The sequence below is a fragment of the Hypanus sabinus genome, chromosome 30 (genome assembly GCF_030144855.1).
Source record: "Hypanus sabinus isolate sHypSab1 chromosome 30, sHypSab1.hap1, whole genome shotgun sequence".
Classification (NCBI taxonomy): Eukaryota; Metazoa; Chordata; class Chondrichthyes; order Myliobatiformes; family Dasyatidae; genus Hypanus; species Hypanus sabinus.
Genome location: NC_082735.1, coordinates 37,384,523 through 37,403,143, shown reverse-complemented (window position 1 = coordinate 37,403,143; position 18,621 = coordinate 37,384,523). Strand labels below are relative to the sequence as shown.

At 42.4% G+C, this 18,621-nt stretch overlaps 1 protein-coding gene across 1 annotated transcript in view; it reads left to right on the top strand.

The window, feature by feature from the left end:
• The window catches only part of LOC132383580 (exostosin-1-like), a 321,695-nt gene extending 304,111 nt beyond the window's left edge, over window positions 1–17,584 (top strand). The window contains exons 9-11 of the mRNA XM_059954726.1: window positions 627–787; window positions 5,163–5,334; window positions 16,638–17,584. Coding sequence (XP_059810709.1) covers window positions 627–787; window positions 5,163–5,334; window positions 16,638–16,823 — 519 coding nt within the window. The 3' untranslated portion in view covers window positions 16,824–17,584. The remainder of the gene's footprint in view (window positions 1–626; window positions 788–5,162; window positions 5,335–16,637) is intronic.
• Window positions 17,585–18,621: the final 1,037 nt, after the last annotated feature.

The following is an 18,621-nucleotide window of genomic DNA, read 5'->3' as shown; positions in this document are numbered from 1 at the left end:
GTTCAAGCCAGAGATCTCAGGCTTATCTCTTGGCTTGTATGTTATTGGCCAGTGGCAGGAGCAATGGAAATGGACAAGATGTGCAGTCGCAGTAGTTTCTGCTTTTGTGTTTCTGCCTGTCCTTGGCACTAGGTCACAGAAGTGATACAACTTCAATAATTTACAGATAACATTCTTTCAGGAAAAATTTATTTAGCAACACTGCGTGGAGTAAACCCTTTGAGCCACACCTGCCTCAGCAACCCCCGACAAATCTGATTTAACCTAACCGCAGGACAGTTTGCAATGACCAGTTGACCTAGCCGGAAAGTCTTTGGGCCGTGGAAGGAAACCTGAGCATGCGGGGAATCCCACACATTCCACAGGGTGGACAGACAGAATCTCCTTACAGACGGCACTGGAATTGAACTCCAAACTGATGCACCAAGCTGTGATAGCATCACTCTAACCGTTATGCTACTATGGCAGATTGGTCACAAGTGGTGATAGCAAGGAAGTGTTGTGTGTGCATAATCTGCTCCAAGGACACGACTTGCCACAGTGCTGTACTTGGTCTAAGTTGACTTTGCGCTCAAGTAACTCACTTCAAAGACACTACTTGACGAGATGCTGTATTTCCTCCCTAGGTTGACTTTGCGTTCATCGTGTGGTGCAGCTTCCCAGATCGGATCGTGGGTTACCCAGCTCGCAGTCATTTTTGGGACAGCAGCAAGGGATTGTGGGGATACACATCTAAGTGGACCAACGAGTACTCCATGGTTTTAACTGGAGCAGCGTTTTACCACAGGTAAAGACAGCACAGAGGGAGCAGTGCTCGTGGAATCTGAGACATACCGAAACTTTTAGTCTCTTCTCACCTGCTCCCTGGTCAGCACGTCCAGTGACCCCACCCCCTGGGGTATCAGATAATAATAAAATTGTTATACCAGAGAGAGAGGCACCAATCAATCCATCCAATCTGTGCCATCTCCTGGTACAGTCATCCACCATTCCATCTCCTGTGGTGATCCTCTCTCAGGGCTCTCTCTGAAATAGTGCTGTCCATTCAATTTACATGTGCCAAGAAATTGATTTTATTTTGCTTTTTATCTCTGAAAAAAGACTGCCCTTTCTTCGGACTATTGGAAAACTCCAAATAAATGATAACTGGACCGAAGAGGCATCTTTCATTGTTCTGACAGATCCATTTTCCAAACCTGGGATCCACGGACCCCTTGGTTAATGGTAGGGGTCCATGGCATAAAAAAGGTTGGGAACCCCTATTCTAACAGATCTATTCCCCCCCCCCAAATTGAGTGGAATAGCTTTAAATCCATTTTCATCATCATATTCTCTGCCCTTTATCTTGTTATTTCATATTATTTATCGCTATTTATTTATATTTGCATGGTTTGTTGTTCATTGATCCTAACTGGTTAGTTACCGTTCTATAGATTTGCTAAGTATGCCCACAGGAAAATGAATCTCAGTGTTGTATGTGGTGACACATATGTACTCTGATAAGGAATTTTACTTTGAACATTTGCTCCTGTCATAACTGTAACTGGGGTCAGTCAGTTGAACCTTCCAACACTGCATTGACAGCACCTGCGTGGATGATGGGCTCAGGTCAACAAAGTGAGACTTAAACTTGCATCTGACCAACTCAGAGTGGAACCTCTGCGCATTGAACCAAACAAGAGCAACACCAGGTGTTCCATGCAATAACCAAAAGAAAGGCAAGCAAGGGGACTAAAATGGATGGGCAAAAATTTGCGCTTGTGTGTGAATTTTGTGGTTGACTAAACGTAGACAAGTCTGTGCCAGATTCACTGTGCTGGTGTAGGTACATTCAGTTGATCCTAGTATATCCCTCCTTCAGACAAAGTCAAAGATGCACCACTTGGAACATCCCAGCACACCCATCAGAACAAAACTCCATTCCTCAAATTGTCTCATCCCTACATTATCCAGCTTTCTTAAATAGTTCTGGGCCATTACCGAGAGACATTCCCAAGATGGCAGCAACAATTGTACACAGGTACTTCCTGCCACCCTCGTGACCTAATGTGCTGCCTACAGTGGTGAAAGAAGCCCATCCTCCCAGCTTCTGACTGACACTAACTGCAACTTGTCCACAATCCCAGATTCTGTCACCTTCCACTTTAACCAGTGTTTCCAGTCTAGGAGTCATCTTTTGAGGACAAATAACCACGCTTTGTAACCCCATGTGTGGTGACCTACTCCTCCTCAAATTTCCTACCTATTTAGAGATATAGCGCGGAATAGGACCTTCTGGCCTACCGAGTCACACTGCCAGCAACCCGGGCCTAGTCATGGGACAATTTACAACCTACTAACTGATACGTCTTTAGACTGTGGAAGGAAACCAGAGCACCCGGAGGAAACCCACGGGCACAGGGAAAGAACAAAAACTTTCCTACAGAGGATGTCAGAGTTGAAAATAGAACTTAAATTCAGCAGTGGGATTGATTGGTTAAGCAAAGAAGCAGGGATTTTTCCTGCCCTCCTTTACACAATCAGATTTCAAACCTCATTCAAAATATTGTATTTTGCCTGTTATTCTTAAGGCACAGTTTAAACTGTGCGGCTCAACTCAGAGGGCAGCAAGCACCCAGGTCACAGAATGGGTACCCACATCTGTGACGTGTTACAGGGTTTTATGCTCTGCTGCCTTTAGGCTGTCAGATAAAACAGAACTTACCAGGAATTAAAGCGCCTCTGCCACACTAATCCTCCCTCTCTCAATGCAAGGCACACAACACTCACACGGGAAACCCTCCAACCATATTGAACAAATTGTGGGTTTGAAGCTAGGGCTGAGCTGATCTCTGACCTGCCAAACTGCAGTACTGGTAGTAATGATTCCCAAGTTGAAAGTGACTTGGCTGTGGGAAGGTGGGGGGGGGGGGGGGGGGCGAACAAGATTTGTCCAGAGGGAATTACTTGGCAGCCATTTCCTTTGAAAGTTGGAGCTCAGTTTTACTCACTGTGCACACTACAATCCCACTTGTTTCACCCCTCCCCATCTCTTCTTTAACTACTTTGCCCTTACCTACCAATTTTTCCCCTTCCTTTCCTTTCTGCCTCCTCTCCTTCTGACTTGATGTGATGATATCTCCACAAAGAAAAAAGCTATGGCATTAAGACTCTGCCATATTTTGACTCCAGTGTGGATTTTCAGAAGCTGCTGGGAACTGAACCAGTCTCAATGGGGCCGTCTTCGTTACTTATATGTTGCCTAATAAACCATGTGGGTAGCCACACCCCACAGTTCAGGGAAATTCTAACTGCAGCCTGTTAGTGTTTGAATGAGTATTTTGTCCCAGTTCACAGCCCACTTAAAGAAGTTAGAAGTTCTCCCAGAGAGCAGCGACTTGGGTCTTGCTGCCCTCTGCGAATCCCGCCCCACAGTTTAACAACTGTGCCTTACAACAGGCAAAATGCAATATTTTTGAAAGTTAAGAGAAAGAAAATAAGTCAGCCATGGCGCAACAGTGAAGCAGATTCGATGGGCTAAATGGCCTAATCTGCTCCTGCGGTACTGTGCAAAAGTTTTAGGCACATATACAGCTAGGATTCTTAGACTTTTGCACAGTGCTGTATATTAGTTTAAATAGGGAGGTGGCTGGGAAACAGAAATAAGAGTATTAGCTCATTAGTATTAAATGTTATTTGGTAAATGGAAAGGTATCACACACAGTACAGTGCAAAAGTGGGAGGCACCCTCACTATACATGTGCCAAAGACATGTACACAGTATTGTGTCTTATGGTCTTAAGTTCAGAGCCGAGCCCTTGCTTCCTCACACATGTTGGTCAGTGTTTTGTCTCCATCAATTTATCATGGGTCTAGATGCATGCTGAAGATTACTGCTGAAGAATGCACCTACTGTAATTTGAATTGCATAATAAATTGCCGTAGAATATTTTACATCAATTCAAGCAGGAAGATGAGCAGCAGTTTAGGTTATCGACAGGAAATTTATTTTAAATGCACATAGGATTTCAGTGATACCATGACTGGTGCACTATACATAGTTCTGGTCTCCATGTTACAAAGAGAATTATAAAGGCAGTGAGGAAAGATTAAATGGGATTTTGAAGATTAAAACTAGGTTATAACTATCAGGAGAGACTGAACAAGCTGGAACTCTCCGTTACCATCGTGCATTTCTCAATTCTATTGTGCAGCCATGGATGCCTTTTGTACACGTATCCAAAGTGCAGCTTAAACCTATAACCTTTTGGTCTTGTGCAAGAGGGCTAATACAGAGGCATGTCCTTACCACCAGTCCTGCCGTAATCATCTCATTAAACAATTCAGAAACCAAGGACAGGAAATCAGGCACCAAAAACAGTGTTTCTGTAACTTAAAAATGCACAGTAATTGGACTGCGACAGACAGGAACGCTCGACAATGGGTTGTCAGAACGGCCCAATTCATCATCTGCAACAGCCTATCTGCCATCAAGGACAAATATAGAGAAAGGTGCTGGAAAAGGGCCAGTATCATCATTAAGGAATCCACTATGCTCACGGACTGTGTCCCACTTGCATCAGGGCAGAGGTTATGCAGTATCCACGCCAGGAACACCCAACTCAAAAACAGTTACTTTCCCAATTAGACTGATCAACACCTCCACCCACTAACTCTACCACTACTTTATCATTTCCCATCAGTCACCTTATGTGCAGCCTAGCATCACTTTATGGACATGCAATCACTTGGTGTATAAACTATCTTATGTATTTATATTTACTGAATCATAATCTGAATCAAGTTTAGTATCACCGGCATATGTTGTTGAACTTGTTGACTGTGTCAGCAGTACAATGCAATACATAATTATAGAAAAATGAATTAGTAAATATATTAAATAGTTCAATTAAATTAGTAAAAAATAAAAATGTTTACTGGGTTCAATGACCATTCAGAAATTGAATGGTGTGTTATTTTAAATTATTATTATTGTGTTCTTTACCTTACTGTGTGTTTTTATGCTACATCAGGTCTGGAGTAACAATCATTTCATTCTCTTTACATTTGTGTACCAGGAAATGACATTAAACAATCTGGAATTTCAGCAATCAGGGGAACTACACACAAACTATTACTGTTGATTGTTATTTTCCCTGAGTGTGTTTTTAATGCCTTCACAGATATTATCATTACTTGTTCACAAACTACCTGCCTGCAAGTCTACATGCACTCATAGACCAGACGGCCAACTGTGAAGACATACTGATGAATTTCCTCGTTTCAGCAGTTACTAAACTTCCCTCAATCAAAGTCACACAGAAGAAGCAGTATAAAGAGACCCTGATGCAGCAGGTGTGTAGTCATTTTACATAATATCTGCACTGATGCAAACCAGCCACATAATGCACAACTGTATTTTAGAGGATAAAATATGTCACTCCCTTGGTGTTACTACGTCAAAGCTGAAAATGGCGTGAGGGGGATTTTAATTAGTAGGATATTTCAACTGGCAAAATTGCCAATCAGAGGATTCTGTACAAAAAGGATGCCTCAACCTTGAAGTGGGTCCAGAAGTTGTTCACCGGAAAGGTGCTTGGAACGAGAAAATATTGCAGAAATTATTCTTCTCAGAGTAGAGAAGGTACGGGGACAATTTAATAGAAATGACCTTCCTTCCCTTCCCCTGCCTTCTTATTCTGACTTTTCCCCTTCCTTCCCAGTCCTGACGAAGGGTCTCAGCCTGAAACCTCAACAGTTTACTCTTTTCCATAGATGCTGCCTGGCCTGCTGAGTTCCTTCAACATTTTGTGTTGCTTTGGATTTCCGGTCTCTGCAGATATTTCATGTTTTTAATAGAAGTAAACCAGTTTATAAAGAGTGTTGATAAAAAAGAATTAATTGTTTCATTACAAAAATACAGGAAATGCAATAACATTTTTAAGCAGAAAACTGTGGTCTGGAATGCAGATAACTGATGGAAATGATTTCAATGACGTTCAAAGAGAAAGATGTGAGTTAGGGTTCAGGCAAGGAACCATTATAACTTCAAAAGGGGAAGGTCATGAAGGGCGTGATGCCCTGGTTACTACAAGATTTTACAATAGCAGTGACCCAGGTTCAATTCCTGCCGCTGCCTGTACAGACTATGCATATTTTTTTTAACCCTCGTCACCTCTGTTTAAAAAAAAACCCAATTTTTAGAAAATCAGAGCCACTCTTCCTCTGTCTGTCTGTCCTTTGTAAAGATTGTGTATCTTGGGATATTAAGCTCCTAACCATAATCATCTTTCAGCCATGACTCCATGATACCCAGAAGATCATGCCTGCCAATCTCTAACTGTGATAAAAGATCATGTATTGTTGGTTTAGCAGAGTTTGGGCCTCTGGCATCACATCACCAAGCGTTGATTAAGAGGGAAAAGATTAAACACCAGAGTGGTAAATAAGCAAGAAATATTGAGGTGGTTTTCAAAATGTCAGCATGAATATTGAGGAGAGTTGGCCCTTCAGAGACAAAGGGAGGACAAATTATTATGGAAAGCAAAGAAATGGCTGAGGCATTAAACAGGTTATAATGGGGAACAAGGAAATGGGAGGTAATAGAAAAATATTTTATCTGCCTTCATTGCAGAAGGCATTAAATATACCAGAGAAGCAGCTAGTGCCATTGAGAAACAGGGGAATTGAAGTTCTTATTTTAAAAAAAAAAGAAGTTTCTTAAAATTATGAGTTTCTGATCATGTCCACAATATCCTGAAGTGGGAAGGTGAACAGCCAGGGGTTGCGGTACACATTGATACCAACGACATAGGTAGGAAAAGGGAGGAGATCCTGAAAACAGACTACAGAGAGTTAGGAAAGAATCAAAGAAGCAGGACTTCAGTAGTCTCAGGATTACTGCCTGTGCCAAGTGACAGTGAGTATAGGAATAGAGTGAGGTGGAGGATAAGAGTGTAGCTGAGGGATTGGAGCAGGGGGCAGGGATTCAGATTTCTGGATCATTGGGACCTCTTTTGGGGCAGGCATGACCTACAAAAAGGATGCATTGCAACTGAATCCGAGGAGGACCATATCCTAGCAGGGAGGTTTGCCAAGGCTATTGGGGAGTTTAAACTAGAATTGCTGGGGGGGTGGGGGTTCGGAACTGAACTGAAGAGATGGAGAAGGGGTGGTTGGTTCACAAATAGAGAAAGTTTGTAGGCAGTGTGAGAGGGAGGATAGGCAGGTGATACAGAAGGAACACACTCAGACCGATGCTTTGAGATGTGTCTATTTTAATACAAGGAGTATCATGAACGAAGCGGATGAGCTTAGAGCATGGATCAGTACTTGGAGCTGTGAGGTTGTGGCCATTACAGAGACTTGGATGGCTCAAGGACAGGAATAGTTATTTAGAGTGCCAGGCTTTAGATGGTTCAGAAAGGACAGGGAATGAGGCAAAAGAGGTGGGGGCATGGCACTGATCATCAGAGAAAGTGTCACGGCTGCAGAAAAGGAGAAAGTCATGGAGGGATTGTCTGCAGAGTCTCTGTGTGTGGAGGTTAGGAACAGGAAAGGGTCAATAACTCTACAGATTTTTTTTTAAAATATAGACCACCCAAAAGTAACAGGAACATTCTGGAGCAGATGGGGAGACAGATTATGAAAAGGTGTAATAATAACAGGGTTGTCATGGTGGGAGATTTTAATTTCCAAAATACTGATGGGCATCTCCTTAGAGCAAGGGGTTTAGATGGAGTGGAGTTTGTTAGGTGTGTTCAGGAAAGTTTCCTGACAATATGTAGATGAGCCTACAAGAGGAGAGGTTGTAATTGATCTGGTATTGGGAAATGAACCTGGTCAGGTGTCAGGTCTCAGTGAAAAAGCATTTTGGAGATAGCGATCAAAATTCTCCTTTACAATAGCATAGGAGAGGGATGGGAACAGACAAGTTAGGAAAGCATTTAATTGGAGTAAGTGGAAATATGAAGCTATCAGGCAGGAACTTGGAAGTATAAATTGGGAACAGATGTTCTCAGGGAAAGGTATGGCAGAAATGTGGCCAATGTTCAGCGGATATTTGCATGACGTTCTGCACAGGTACATTCAATGAGACAGGGAAAGGATGGTGGGATACAGGAACCGTGGTGTACAAAGGCTGTTGAAAATCTAGTCAAGAAAAAAAAGAAAAGCTTACGAAAGGTTAAAAAAAACTAGGTAATGATAGAGATCTAGAAAATTATAAGGCTAACAGGAAGGAATTAGGAGAGCCAGAAGGGGCCATGAGAAGGCCTTGGCGAGCAGGATTAAGAACAACTCCAAGGCTTTCTTACATATGTGAAGAGCAAGAGGATAAAACATGAGAGAACTGGACCAATCAAGTGTGATAGTGGAAAAGTGTGTATGGAACCAGAGGAGATAGAGGTGCTTAATAAATACTTTGCCTTAGTATTCACTACAGAAAAGGATATTGGTGATTGTAGTGCTGACTTGCAGCAGACTGAAAAGCTAGAGCATGTAGATATTAAGAAAGAGGATGTGTTGGAGCATTTGGAAAGTATCAAGTTGGATAAGTCTCCGGGATTGGATGAGATGTACCACAGGCTACTGTGGGAGGAGAGGGAGGAGATTGCTGATCCTCTGGCAATGATCTTTGCATCATCAAGGGGGACAGGAGAGGTTCTGGAGGGTTGTGGATGCTGTTCTCATATTCAAGAAAGGGGGTAGAGATAGCCCAGGAAATTATAGACCAGTAAGTTGAAGATCCTGAGAAGCAGGATTTATGAACATTTGGAGGTATAATATGATTAGGAATAGTGAGCATGGTTTTGTCAAAGGCAGCTCGTGCCTTACGAACCTGATTGAATTTTGAGGATGTGACTAAACACATTGATGAATGTAGTGTATGGATTTCAGCAAGGCATTTGATTAGGTACCCCATGCCAGGCTTATTGAGCAAGTAAGGATGCATAGGATCCAAGGGGACCTTGTTTTGTGGATCCAGAATTGGCTCAACCACAGAAGGCAACGTAGATGGGTCATATTCTGCATGAAGGTTGGTGAACAGTGGTGTGCCTCAAGGATTTGTTGAGGGACCCTTTCTCTTTGACTTTTATAAATGACCTGGATGAGGAAGTAGAGGGATTGTTTAGTAAAGTTGTTGATGACACAAAGGTTGGGGGTGTTGTGGATAGTGTGGAGGGCTGTCAGGTGTTACAGCGGGATATCAATAGGATGCAAAACTGGGCTGAGAAGTAGCAGATGGAGTTCAACCGAGATAAGTGCGAAGTGGTTCATTTTGGCAAGTCAGATATGATGGCAGAATATAGTATTAATGATAAGATACTTGGCAGTGTGGAGGATCAGAGGGATCTTGGGGTCCAAGTCCATAGGACACTCAAAAAACTTGTGCAAGTTGACTGGTTAAGTAGGCATATGGTGCATTGGCCTTCATCAGCCATGGGATTGAGTTTAAGAGCTGAGAGGTAATGTTACAGCTGTATAGGACCCTGGTCAGCCCCCACTTGGAGTAAAGTGCTCACTACAGGAAGGATAGGCAGAGGCTTTTTCCCCCAGGGCTGAAATGGCTAACATGAGAGGGCAGACTTAAGGTGCTTAGAAGTAGGTACAGAGGAGATGTCAGGGGCAAGTTGTTGTTTGTTTTTTTTTAAAAAAAGAGTGGTAAGTACATGGAATGGGCTGCCAGTGGTGGAGGTGGATACAATAAGGTATTTTAAATGACTCCTGGATAGGTACATGGAGCTTAGAAAAATAGAGGGCTGTGGGTTCGCTCTGTTTCTGAGACCAGCAGCCAACAATTCTCCTCAATATGACAGCATTATTCTGGAGGTGGCTTCAGAGATCATAGATCCAGTATTTGATGAGGCAGGAGGAATGGCAAGGTGCAAAAAACAACAACAACCTGCCCTTATTAAGGTGAACAACCTTAGTCCTGTATTCTCACCCACAACAAAAGATTTCTTCTCTACCCTATAAATTCCTTACAATACACTGTAACCCCCAATTTAAATAGTCCCTTATCCTTCTACATTTCAAGCTATGCACTTCTTCCCTCATAATAGTTTATTAAAAAGTACCATTGGGTGTAGTCTTTATGTAGTCACCCGATTGCCAATGTGAAACTCGAACTCAGTGACATGGAAACGGGATGGGAAATGGTGCTGTGCTTGGGCCAAATGACTAGACAGGATGTTGGACAGATACCATTTCAAGTAAAACATCATTAGAAATAGATTACAGCAATTAGTGTTGGTACCCTGATTCTGCTGTTGAATAATGATAGCATTACGGCAATATTCCAGTGATAAGCTTGCCATCTGTCTATGCTGCCGTGATCAATAATCACTGGTGATTAATGTGGTGTGATGCTCAATACACGAGTTGGACCAGAAATATTTTGTTGACATTAGCAGCTACCAGTGAAAAATGATCAGTTTGTAATATTTATGTCAGGTTTGACTTAATTATGTGTGTCATGTGTCATTAAAATTCTGTAAATAATGCCCTGTAATATTGGCAACACACACACACAAAGTGCTAGCGTAACTCAGCCGGCCAAGCGGCAGCCTGAAGGGTCTTGGCCCAAAACATCGACTGCTTATTCCTTTCCATAGATGCTGCCTGGCCTGCTGAGCTCCTCCAGCATTTTGAGTGCGTTGCCTTGGATTTCCAGCATCTGCAGATTTTCTCATGTTTGTGGTCCCTTTGACTTTGCTGTTCACCGTTCTCCTGTATGCCTATCGTTTCAAGTTACTGATTTTGCCTGTCTCTTAATTCAAGAACCATTTTGATTTAAAACAAAACAAACTAAGATTAAAGTTAAACTCCCCTTGGGATGAAGGAATTAGATTTCTGGAAGTGTGCAGCAGAGAAACAGGCCACTTGCCCCACCATGAGAATGTGTCCACGTTAGATGTGCATCTCTTTAGCTTTGCCTAATCAAGAGCCAGTCTAAATTATTCAGATAGGAGTGATTGTTTCTGATTCCAACACCTATTCTGGAAGCAAATGCCAAATACCGACTAACTTGTACAATATTTTATTTTTAAAAAAATTCCCCTCAGATATTCTTTTAATTTTAATTCCTTTAAGCTATGCAATCTGGATTTTGATACAGCAGAAAAAGCTGCCGATTACCTACCCAGCTCTAGGCTTCTTATTAACCTGTAGATCTCAATCAACTATCAGTTCTGTTACCTCAAGACTTGATAGTTCCAGAGTTCTCCTGGTGAGTTCACTGCTTCACATTCCAAGAAGTTATTAAAAACTTTGTCACCCATTTCGTAACTTCTTTATCCTCCATGTTGTGTTACTTATGTTTAAACGTACCATAGGTTAACAGCAAAGAATCATATTCTTGAAGAATTAGACTTTTATTTACAGTAATAAACAAACATGTCTTAGCCCAGCAATGTGCTGGAACATTTTAGCAATCCTGCATGTGCTCAGTGCTCTCTCCAATCATGTACTGGCACATCACTGCACTTGATATCACCACATTCCATTGCAGACAAACACTAGCTTCTAGTCTGGCAATTCTTCCCATTTCCAACTCTCAACACTCCACAGGATTAACCTTCCTACCACACTAGCCATCACCAATGATACAAGCTTTGAAAACCTGCTCTCCCCAATTCAGGATTTCTAAACTGCACCTCCAATATTGAACATCTGGGCCCTCAGCACTGGAATTCTCTTCTTGTAACATCCATCCCCTCTCTCTTCCATTAAGATGCTCCTTAGTCTCAGATTGAAATTCATTCACAAACAAGAGGAAATCTGCGGATGCTGGAAATCCGAGCAACACACAAAATGCTGGAGGAACTCAGCAGGCCAGGCAGCATCTATGGAAAAAGTACAGTCAACGTTTCAGGCTGGGACTGTTCAAGGCACTGTTCTATGAAAAACCAAATGCACATCAGGAAGATGGACTTGTCAGGCAGCTAATAGCATGAACTCAAGTCAAGTCACTTTTATTGTCATTTCAACCATAACTGCTGGAACAGTGCATAGTAAAAAACGAGACTGCGTTTTTCAGGACCATGGTGTTACATGACAGTACAAAAAACTAGACTGAACTACGTAATAAAAAACAGAAAGCTACACGAGACTACAGACCTACACAGGACTGCATAAAGATAGGGCTGGAGGAAGGTTACATGGTGAAAGCTGGAATATAGAAATGGAAACCTTGTGTGCGCACGCACAGTTGGACATCGGGGAGAGTGGAATGGAACTACAGCAGCAACTAAAATGTACATCAGACTAGTTAGCTAGTAAACTTTGTGAAAACTTTCCACAAGAACATTATCTGAGAAGCCTGAAACACAGGCATACAGGAAAATATTAAGAGGTTGTCAAAGACTTTAACTTATTGCCCGTTACGCCTGCCGGTATGCAAGACAGCAATCTGCCTTACCTCCATCTGTCTGTCCTTGGCCACTCAAATGTAGAAAGATTCATCATTGCATAACGAGACTTTAAAGGTCAAAGTAAATTTATAATTAACAGACATGTATGACTCCATATAACACTGAGATTGATTTTCTTGCAGGCATTCACAGTAATTGCAAGAAACACAATAGAATCAGTGAAAGACTGCTCCCAACAGGACAGACAAACAACCAATGTGCAAAAGATAACAAGCTGTGCAAATACAAAAAGGAAAATAATAATATTAAGTAAATAAGCAATAAATATCGAGAACATGAGATGAAGAGTCTTTGAAGGCAACTTCATAGGTTCTGGGAATAGTTCAGTGATAGGGTTAGTGAAGTTGTGTTCAAGTGCCTGATGGTTGTGGAGTAATAACTGTTCCTGAACCTGGTAGTGTGGGTCCTGAGGCTCCTGTACCTTCTTGATGGAACCTGGATGGTGGATCTTAAAAGCAGAAATTTGTGGAAGAATCCAAGAGCTTAGGTCTAGGCAGCTGTTGCACACAATCCAATGGTATCAATTGGGTAAATGCAAGCAAGTTTTTCCCCCACTGAGGTTGGAAGGGATAAACAACTAGAGGTCATGGGTTAAGGGTGAAAGGTGAAAAGTTTAAGGGGAACATGAGGGGAAACTTCTTCATTCAGAGACTCCTGTGAGTGTGAAGCGAGCTGCCAGCACATGCAGTGCACTCGAGTTTGGTTTCAATGTTTAAGGGAAGTTTGGATAGGTACAGGAATGGTAGTGGTATGAAGGGCTATGGACCCAGTGCAGGTCACTGAGAATAGACAGCATGTGGTTTAGCATGGACTAGATGGGCTGAAGGACCTGTTTCTGTACTGCAGTGTTCTATGACTATTGAATAGCTGAGCTTTGAGGCCATTTTACTAACTGTTGCTCAATTCTTGTGGTATTAATATCAAATCAAAGTTTCATGGAGAATTAAGTAACAAGACATGCATTATGACTGCCTGAATTTGGGACTGAAATTGCTGAAAGGGTGACAGCCAATGGCAAAAGTGCAGGTCGAGCCACATGAACATGCACAGACACAGATATGAAGGAGTGGGTTTGTCCTGCAGGGGTTTGAAGTAATGAATAATAAGCATATATATTACCAAAGCAGCCAGCACCCTCCTAAAGCAACCTGAAGATAGATAATAAATAGCCTTGTCTGTAATTAACCTTATACCCCATCTACTTGGAGAATTAATTGACTAACACTCCAAGCTTCCCGTATTGATGGAGCTGATGTAGTTTGCCCTGGTGCCTCCGGTGGCAGAGGTCAGAGATTGCTCGAATTAACTTGGAATCCCTTTACACGTCGCCTGCCTCGTTTACTGGTTACAGACCAGAAGGTAGGGCCACTATTTGTTTCAGCTATTAATGAGCTGAACTGTCAAAAACAAATAATCAAAAAGCAATAACCAATCTGCTGGAATAACTCAACAAGTCGAGCAGTGGGGTGGGGGAAGGATTGAAAAAAAATTCTCAATATTTCAGGCTCAGCGCAATTCATCAGGGCACGCCCCAGGGTCCTGCAGAAAGAGGTACAAGAGCAGGCAAGCCAGAGAGAAAGATGGGTCCTGAAGTTGGAGGCACAATGGCTGCTCAACCTGCTGTATTTCTCCTGCACATTATTTGTTGCCCCAGAGTCCAGTATCTGCAGTCTCTTTTCTGTCCAAAAGAGAGAAGTATTATCTGTATTGAAAACACCCTTCCCAACAGGGTCCTTTTTGCTTTCAATCAATGCAGATGTCAATTCCAGCTTAGTAGATAACCCTGCCACCTTAAAAATCAGAAGGCTGTGGATTTGCACCATCCTAGAGACTTTACCTTGTAATTGAGGTCTACATGTCAAAGGGAATAGCACCGCCAGTGTCATCTTTCAAATGAGAGAAAGAACAACGGTCCCATCTGCCCAATCAGCTAAAATAAGTCATGCCTTGACAGAGCTACAAAGAGGGGAAATCAAGGCAAGAGGTTGGGTAAAGGATACACTCACAGACAAACTGGTTCTTGCATTCTCTTGGAGTACAAAAGAATGAACATTATTGCCTCTTGAAAAGTTTAACATTACATCCACAGCTTCCTCTGTTTGTTGAGACCAAGTGGATAGAATCAGTTTTCAAGACGCTACCCGATCATTCATTCTACTCCCCGGCCAGCTGGAAGTGGATTGATTTTCAGTTCGATTGGTTAGACAGCCCCATGAGATTCAGGCACCATCACTCATGGGTTGAACCAACTCTGACAACAAGCGATCAATGATGTGCCCACTGTGGACAGAAGGTTTTGGAATCATACCACCGCCCCTTGTTGTTAAATTATTGATTCACTCCTGAATTATTTAGGGGCCACAATTCTAGTAATGGCTGAAGTGACTGAATTCCAAAAAGCTGTGCCTGTAACATTATCTGCACAACAGGATAAATGGGCTACTGTGATGTAACTGCCCCGGATCACAGAATTTTAGTTAAATACTGTCCATCTAATTATTGGTTGCATTATTTGTTTTGGCATTGCTCCCCCAGGATTGGTTCTCTAGCAGCCTATGCATTGCTTTGTTCTGTTGGGATATAAAACCACAAGACATAGGAGCAGAATTAGGCCATTCAGCCCATCAACTATGCTTCATCACTGATTTACTACCAAAAGGATTGTCTCTGTATTGAAAACACCCTTGAATTCCACAGACCCACCACCCTGTCGCTCTAAATCAAGGCAGCTAACAAAATGATAGTTGACTTCAGGAATGCAAGAGGTCCCAAACAAACGCCACTATTCATAAACAGTGAGGTAGTGGAAAGGGTCTACAGCTTCATGTTTTTGGGGATGAACATCACTGAGGAGCTCTCAGTCTGTCAACACAACTTGGATGGTAGAGAAGACACTATAGCTCTCCTTAACTACCTCAGGTAGTATAGGTAATGATCTGCCCCAAAATTGCTGTACAGCTTTCACTGATGTGTCAATATGCTCTCTGTCGCACACGGAATGACAGTGTGGGATTACTCCAGCAAGACAGGTCACAAAGCACTCCAACAGGTGATTAGGATGGCTCGGCACATCATTGGGACTCAGCTACTGATCCAGAGACAATCTACAACTCTCAATGCCTACTGCACATTCGTAACAGCATTAAAGACCCATCCCATTCTGGTCACTGTCTGTTCAGTCTCTTGCCATCTGGTAGGAGATACAGAAACAACTTAGCCAAGAGAGTCAGACTGAACAGCTTCTTCCCCAGGTGAATAATGCTACTCCCAGTTTGCCAATGGACTATCAAAGTCACTTGTCGTATGCAAATATGGATTTTTTTAAATTAAGCCATACCCCATGCATTGTGAATATCAGTTTTGTATGTACTGAAGTAGCAGTTCAATCTTGCTGTCTTTGGCAATGAAAATAAAATTCAATTGTATTCTATCTTGTTTAGCAGTCTTGTGGTACTTTGTCATAGGCCTTCTGAAAATCCAAGTAAACAACATTTGTCTATCCAGCCTGTTATTTTTTTTTTAAATAAAAGAATTCAAATAGATGTGTCAGGCAAGATTTCCACTTAAGGAAACCATGCTGACTTCAGCCAATTTTATCACGTGCCTCCAAATACCCTGAAACCTGAGCCTTAACAGTCAACTCCAACATCAGCCCAACCATTGAAGCCAGGCTATAATATCCATATAAAGATCAGAAGCTCACTGCTCCAGGACTCAGGCCACCAGTTTCAGGAACAGTTATTACCCCTTAACCACCAGGTTCTTGAAACAAAGGAGATAACTTCACTCCACTTGCCCAATCATCGAAATGTTCCCACAACCAATGGATTCCCTTCCAAGGACTCTTCATCTCATATTCTTGATTACTTTTTGTATTTGCACAGTTAGCTGAGTCCTGCAGTCTGGTTGAACACCCAAGTTGGTGCAGTCTTTCATTGATTCTGAACAAGTTCCTTTAAGGTCTTCTGTAGTGTTACATATAGCAAGGACTTAGTAGTTATGAATTTTCTTGCAACCCCTGGTCGGAGAACCACAGGTTCTGTTGCAACACATTTGGGTGTAAACGAACAAGACTATTGGTTTTTGGGCATTTTCACATGTGTATGCAATAGTACAATAAATAGCAGATCAGTAAGGGAATAGATTCAATTTCTAGGTACAGCATATTGTGCTCACACTCCTAATTGTGACCTGTGTACTTTTCTTTCCCCGTCAATCATACAGGGTTCAAAAAGCACTCTCTGGGCAAATCCAGACCATTTCACACAAAGACAGAACTGCATTAACAGATTTGCCAGCTGGTTTGGCTACATGCCCCTCGTACAGTCGCAGCTCCGTCTTGACCCTGTCCTGTTCAAGGATCAAGTCTCCATCCTTCGAAAGAAGTACCATGATATTGAGAGACCATGAGGGCCAAGATTTGGAACACTTGCTGCGGGTCTGGCCAAAAAAACACCATGGAGCCAAAGAGCGCCAAACATGAAAGAACAGATCAAGGCTCTGTACTCCTCTGAAATCTTTAAGACAATCGTCTGCACAGCCTGTGAATGGGCCAACTGACTTTATTTTTTAAGAATCATTGTTATTTACTACAACACAATCCATGTGAATTCATTAAACAGAAATGTAATCTCTCTTAATTGTGACAGTTTTGGAAGAAGGTTCGGAGAAGTGACCCAGATCCCGTCAGAGCTGGTTAAGTACAGCTGGTAAACTGTACTTAAACTAATTCCAACAGAATGTTAACCAGTTCTTTCCAGTTACTTACAATATAAACTACTTTCCATGAATGAGTGTTTGTCTGCTGTTTGAAAGCTTGTTGCGGTAAAGGTTTAGAAGTGCAAGCAGGCAATGGCTGGGTTCTCCAGGGTAAGTGAGGAAACTGGGTTGACAACTGGCAACTTGTACAATTTCATTGTTAACCTACTGCAAGTAGTGCCAGGCTCTACACATTACTCCCACTTACAGGAGTCTTGGTTCTGGTCCAATGTTATTGGCCGGGGGCTGTTGACTATGCCATGGTTCGTTTGGCACACAACAGTTTACATGAAGATTCATTGACTTGGGTTTAGTGCAAGATTATTCATGGCTAAAGAAAATAATAGTTTAAAATGAAAAATGCATGTTCTGCCCATGGGATTATGTTGTATTAAATTACATTTTGTCCAGTTGCGTCACATTGCATAATTTAGCACAGGCCTTTCAATCTCTTTTCAAATCACAATGGCACTGACATCAGACAGTATTAACCCCGATATGTCAATTCCAGCCCTTCAGAACTATCCAATTAAGCCCATTCCTGCCTCACTCCCTATAGCACTAGACTAAAAAAACAATTTCAAAGGTTTAAAAAGTTCATTTATTATCAAAGTATACAACTCCAAGTTCTCCTCCTCCAAATACCCACAAAACCAAGAAAGAACAGCAGCACAATTATCAATCCCTCCCCTCAAAAAAGGCAGGAGCAGGAACATCAACTCCCAAATTTCCCTCCCCCACATGCAAAAGAAAATAAGAATGAAGTGAAAAACAGAATATAAAAACTAAGGCAGGAAAAAATGTCTACAGTCCAAGTCCAAATCTATATCCATATCCAAAATGCAGAAACCCCGAGTAGCATTCACCAAGTACAGTGGCAGGCCACATATGCTTCCATCTCCAGCAACAGAACAATCCCAACACTAGCAATCTCCCTTCTCTGGCAGCAGAGCAATCCCACCGGCGATCAAAAGGCAGTCTCCCCTCTCCATAGCAGAGAAATCCCACCAGTGATCAAAAGGCAGTCTCCCCTCTCCGCAGCAGAGAAATCCCACCAGTGATCAAAAGGCAGTCTCCCTTCTCCATAGCAGAGCAACCCCACCAGCAATCAAAAGGCAGTCTCCCCTCTCCATAGCAGAGCAAACCCACCAGCAATCAAAAGGCAGACTCCCCTCTCCGTAGCAGAGAAATCCCACCTGTGATCAAAAGGCAGACTCCCCTCTCCGTAGCAGAGAAATCCCACCAGTGATCAAAAGGCAGACTCCCCTCTCCGTAGCAGAGAAATCCCACCTGTGATCAAAAGGCAGTCTCCCCTCTCCGTAGCAGAGAAATCCCACCTGTGATCAAAAGGCAGACTCCCCTCTCCGTAGCAGAGTGATCCCACCGGCGATCAAAAGGCAGACTCCCCTCTCCGTAGCAGAGAAATCCCACCAGTGATCAAAAGGCAGAC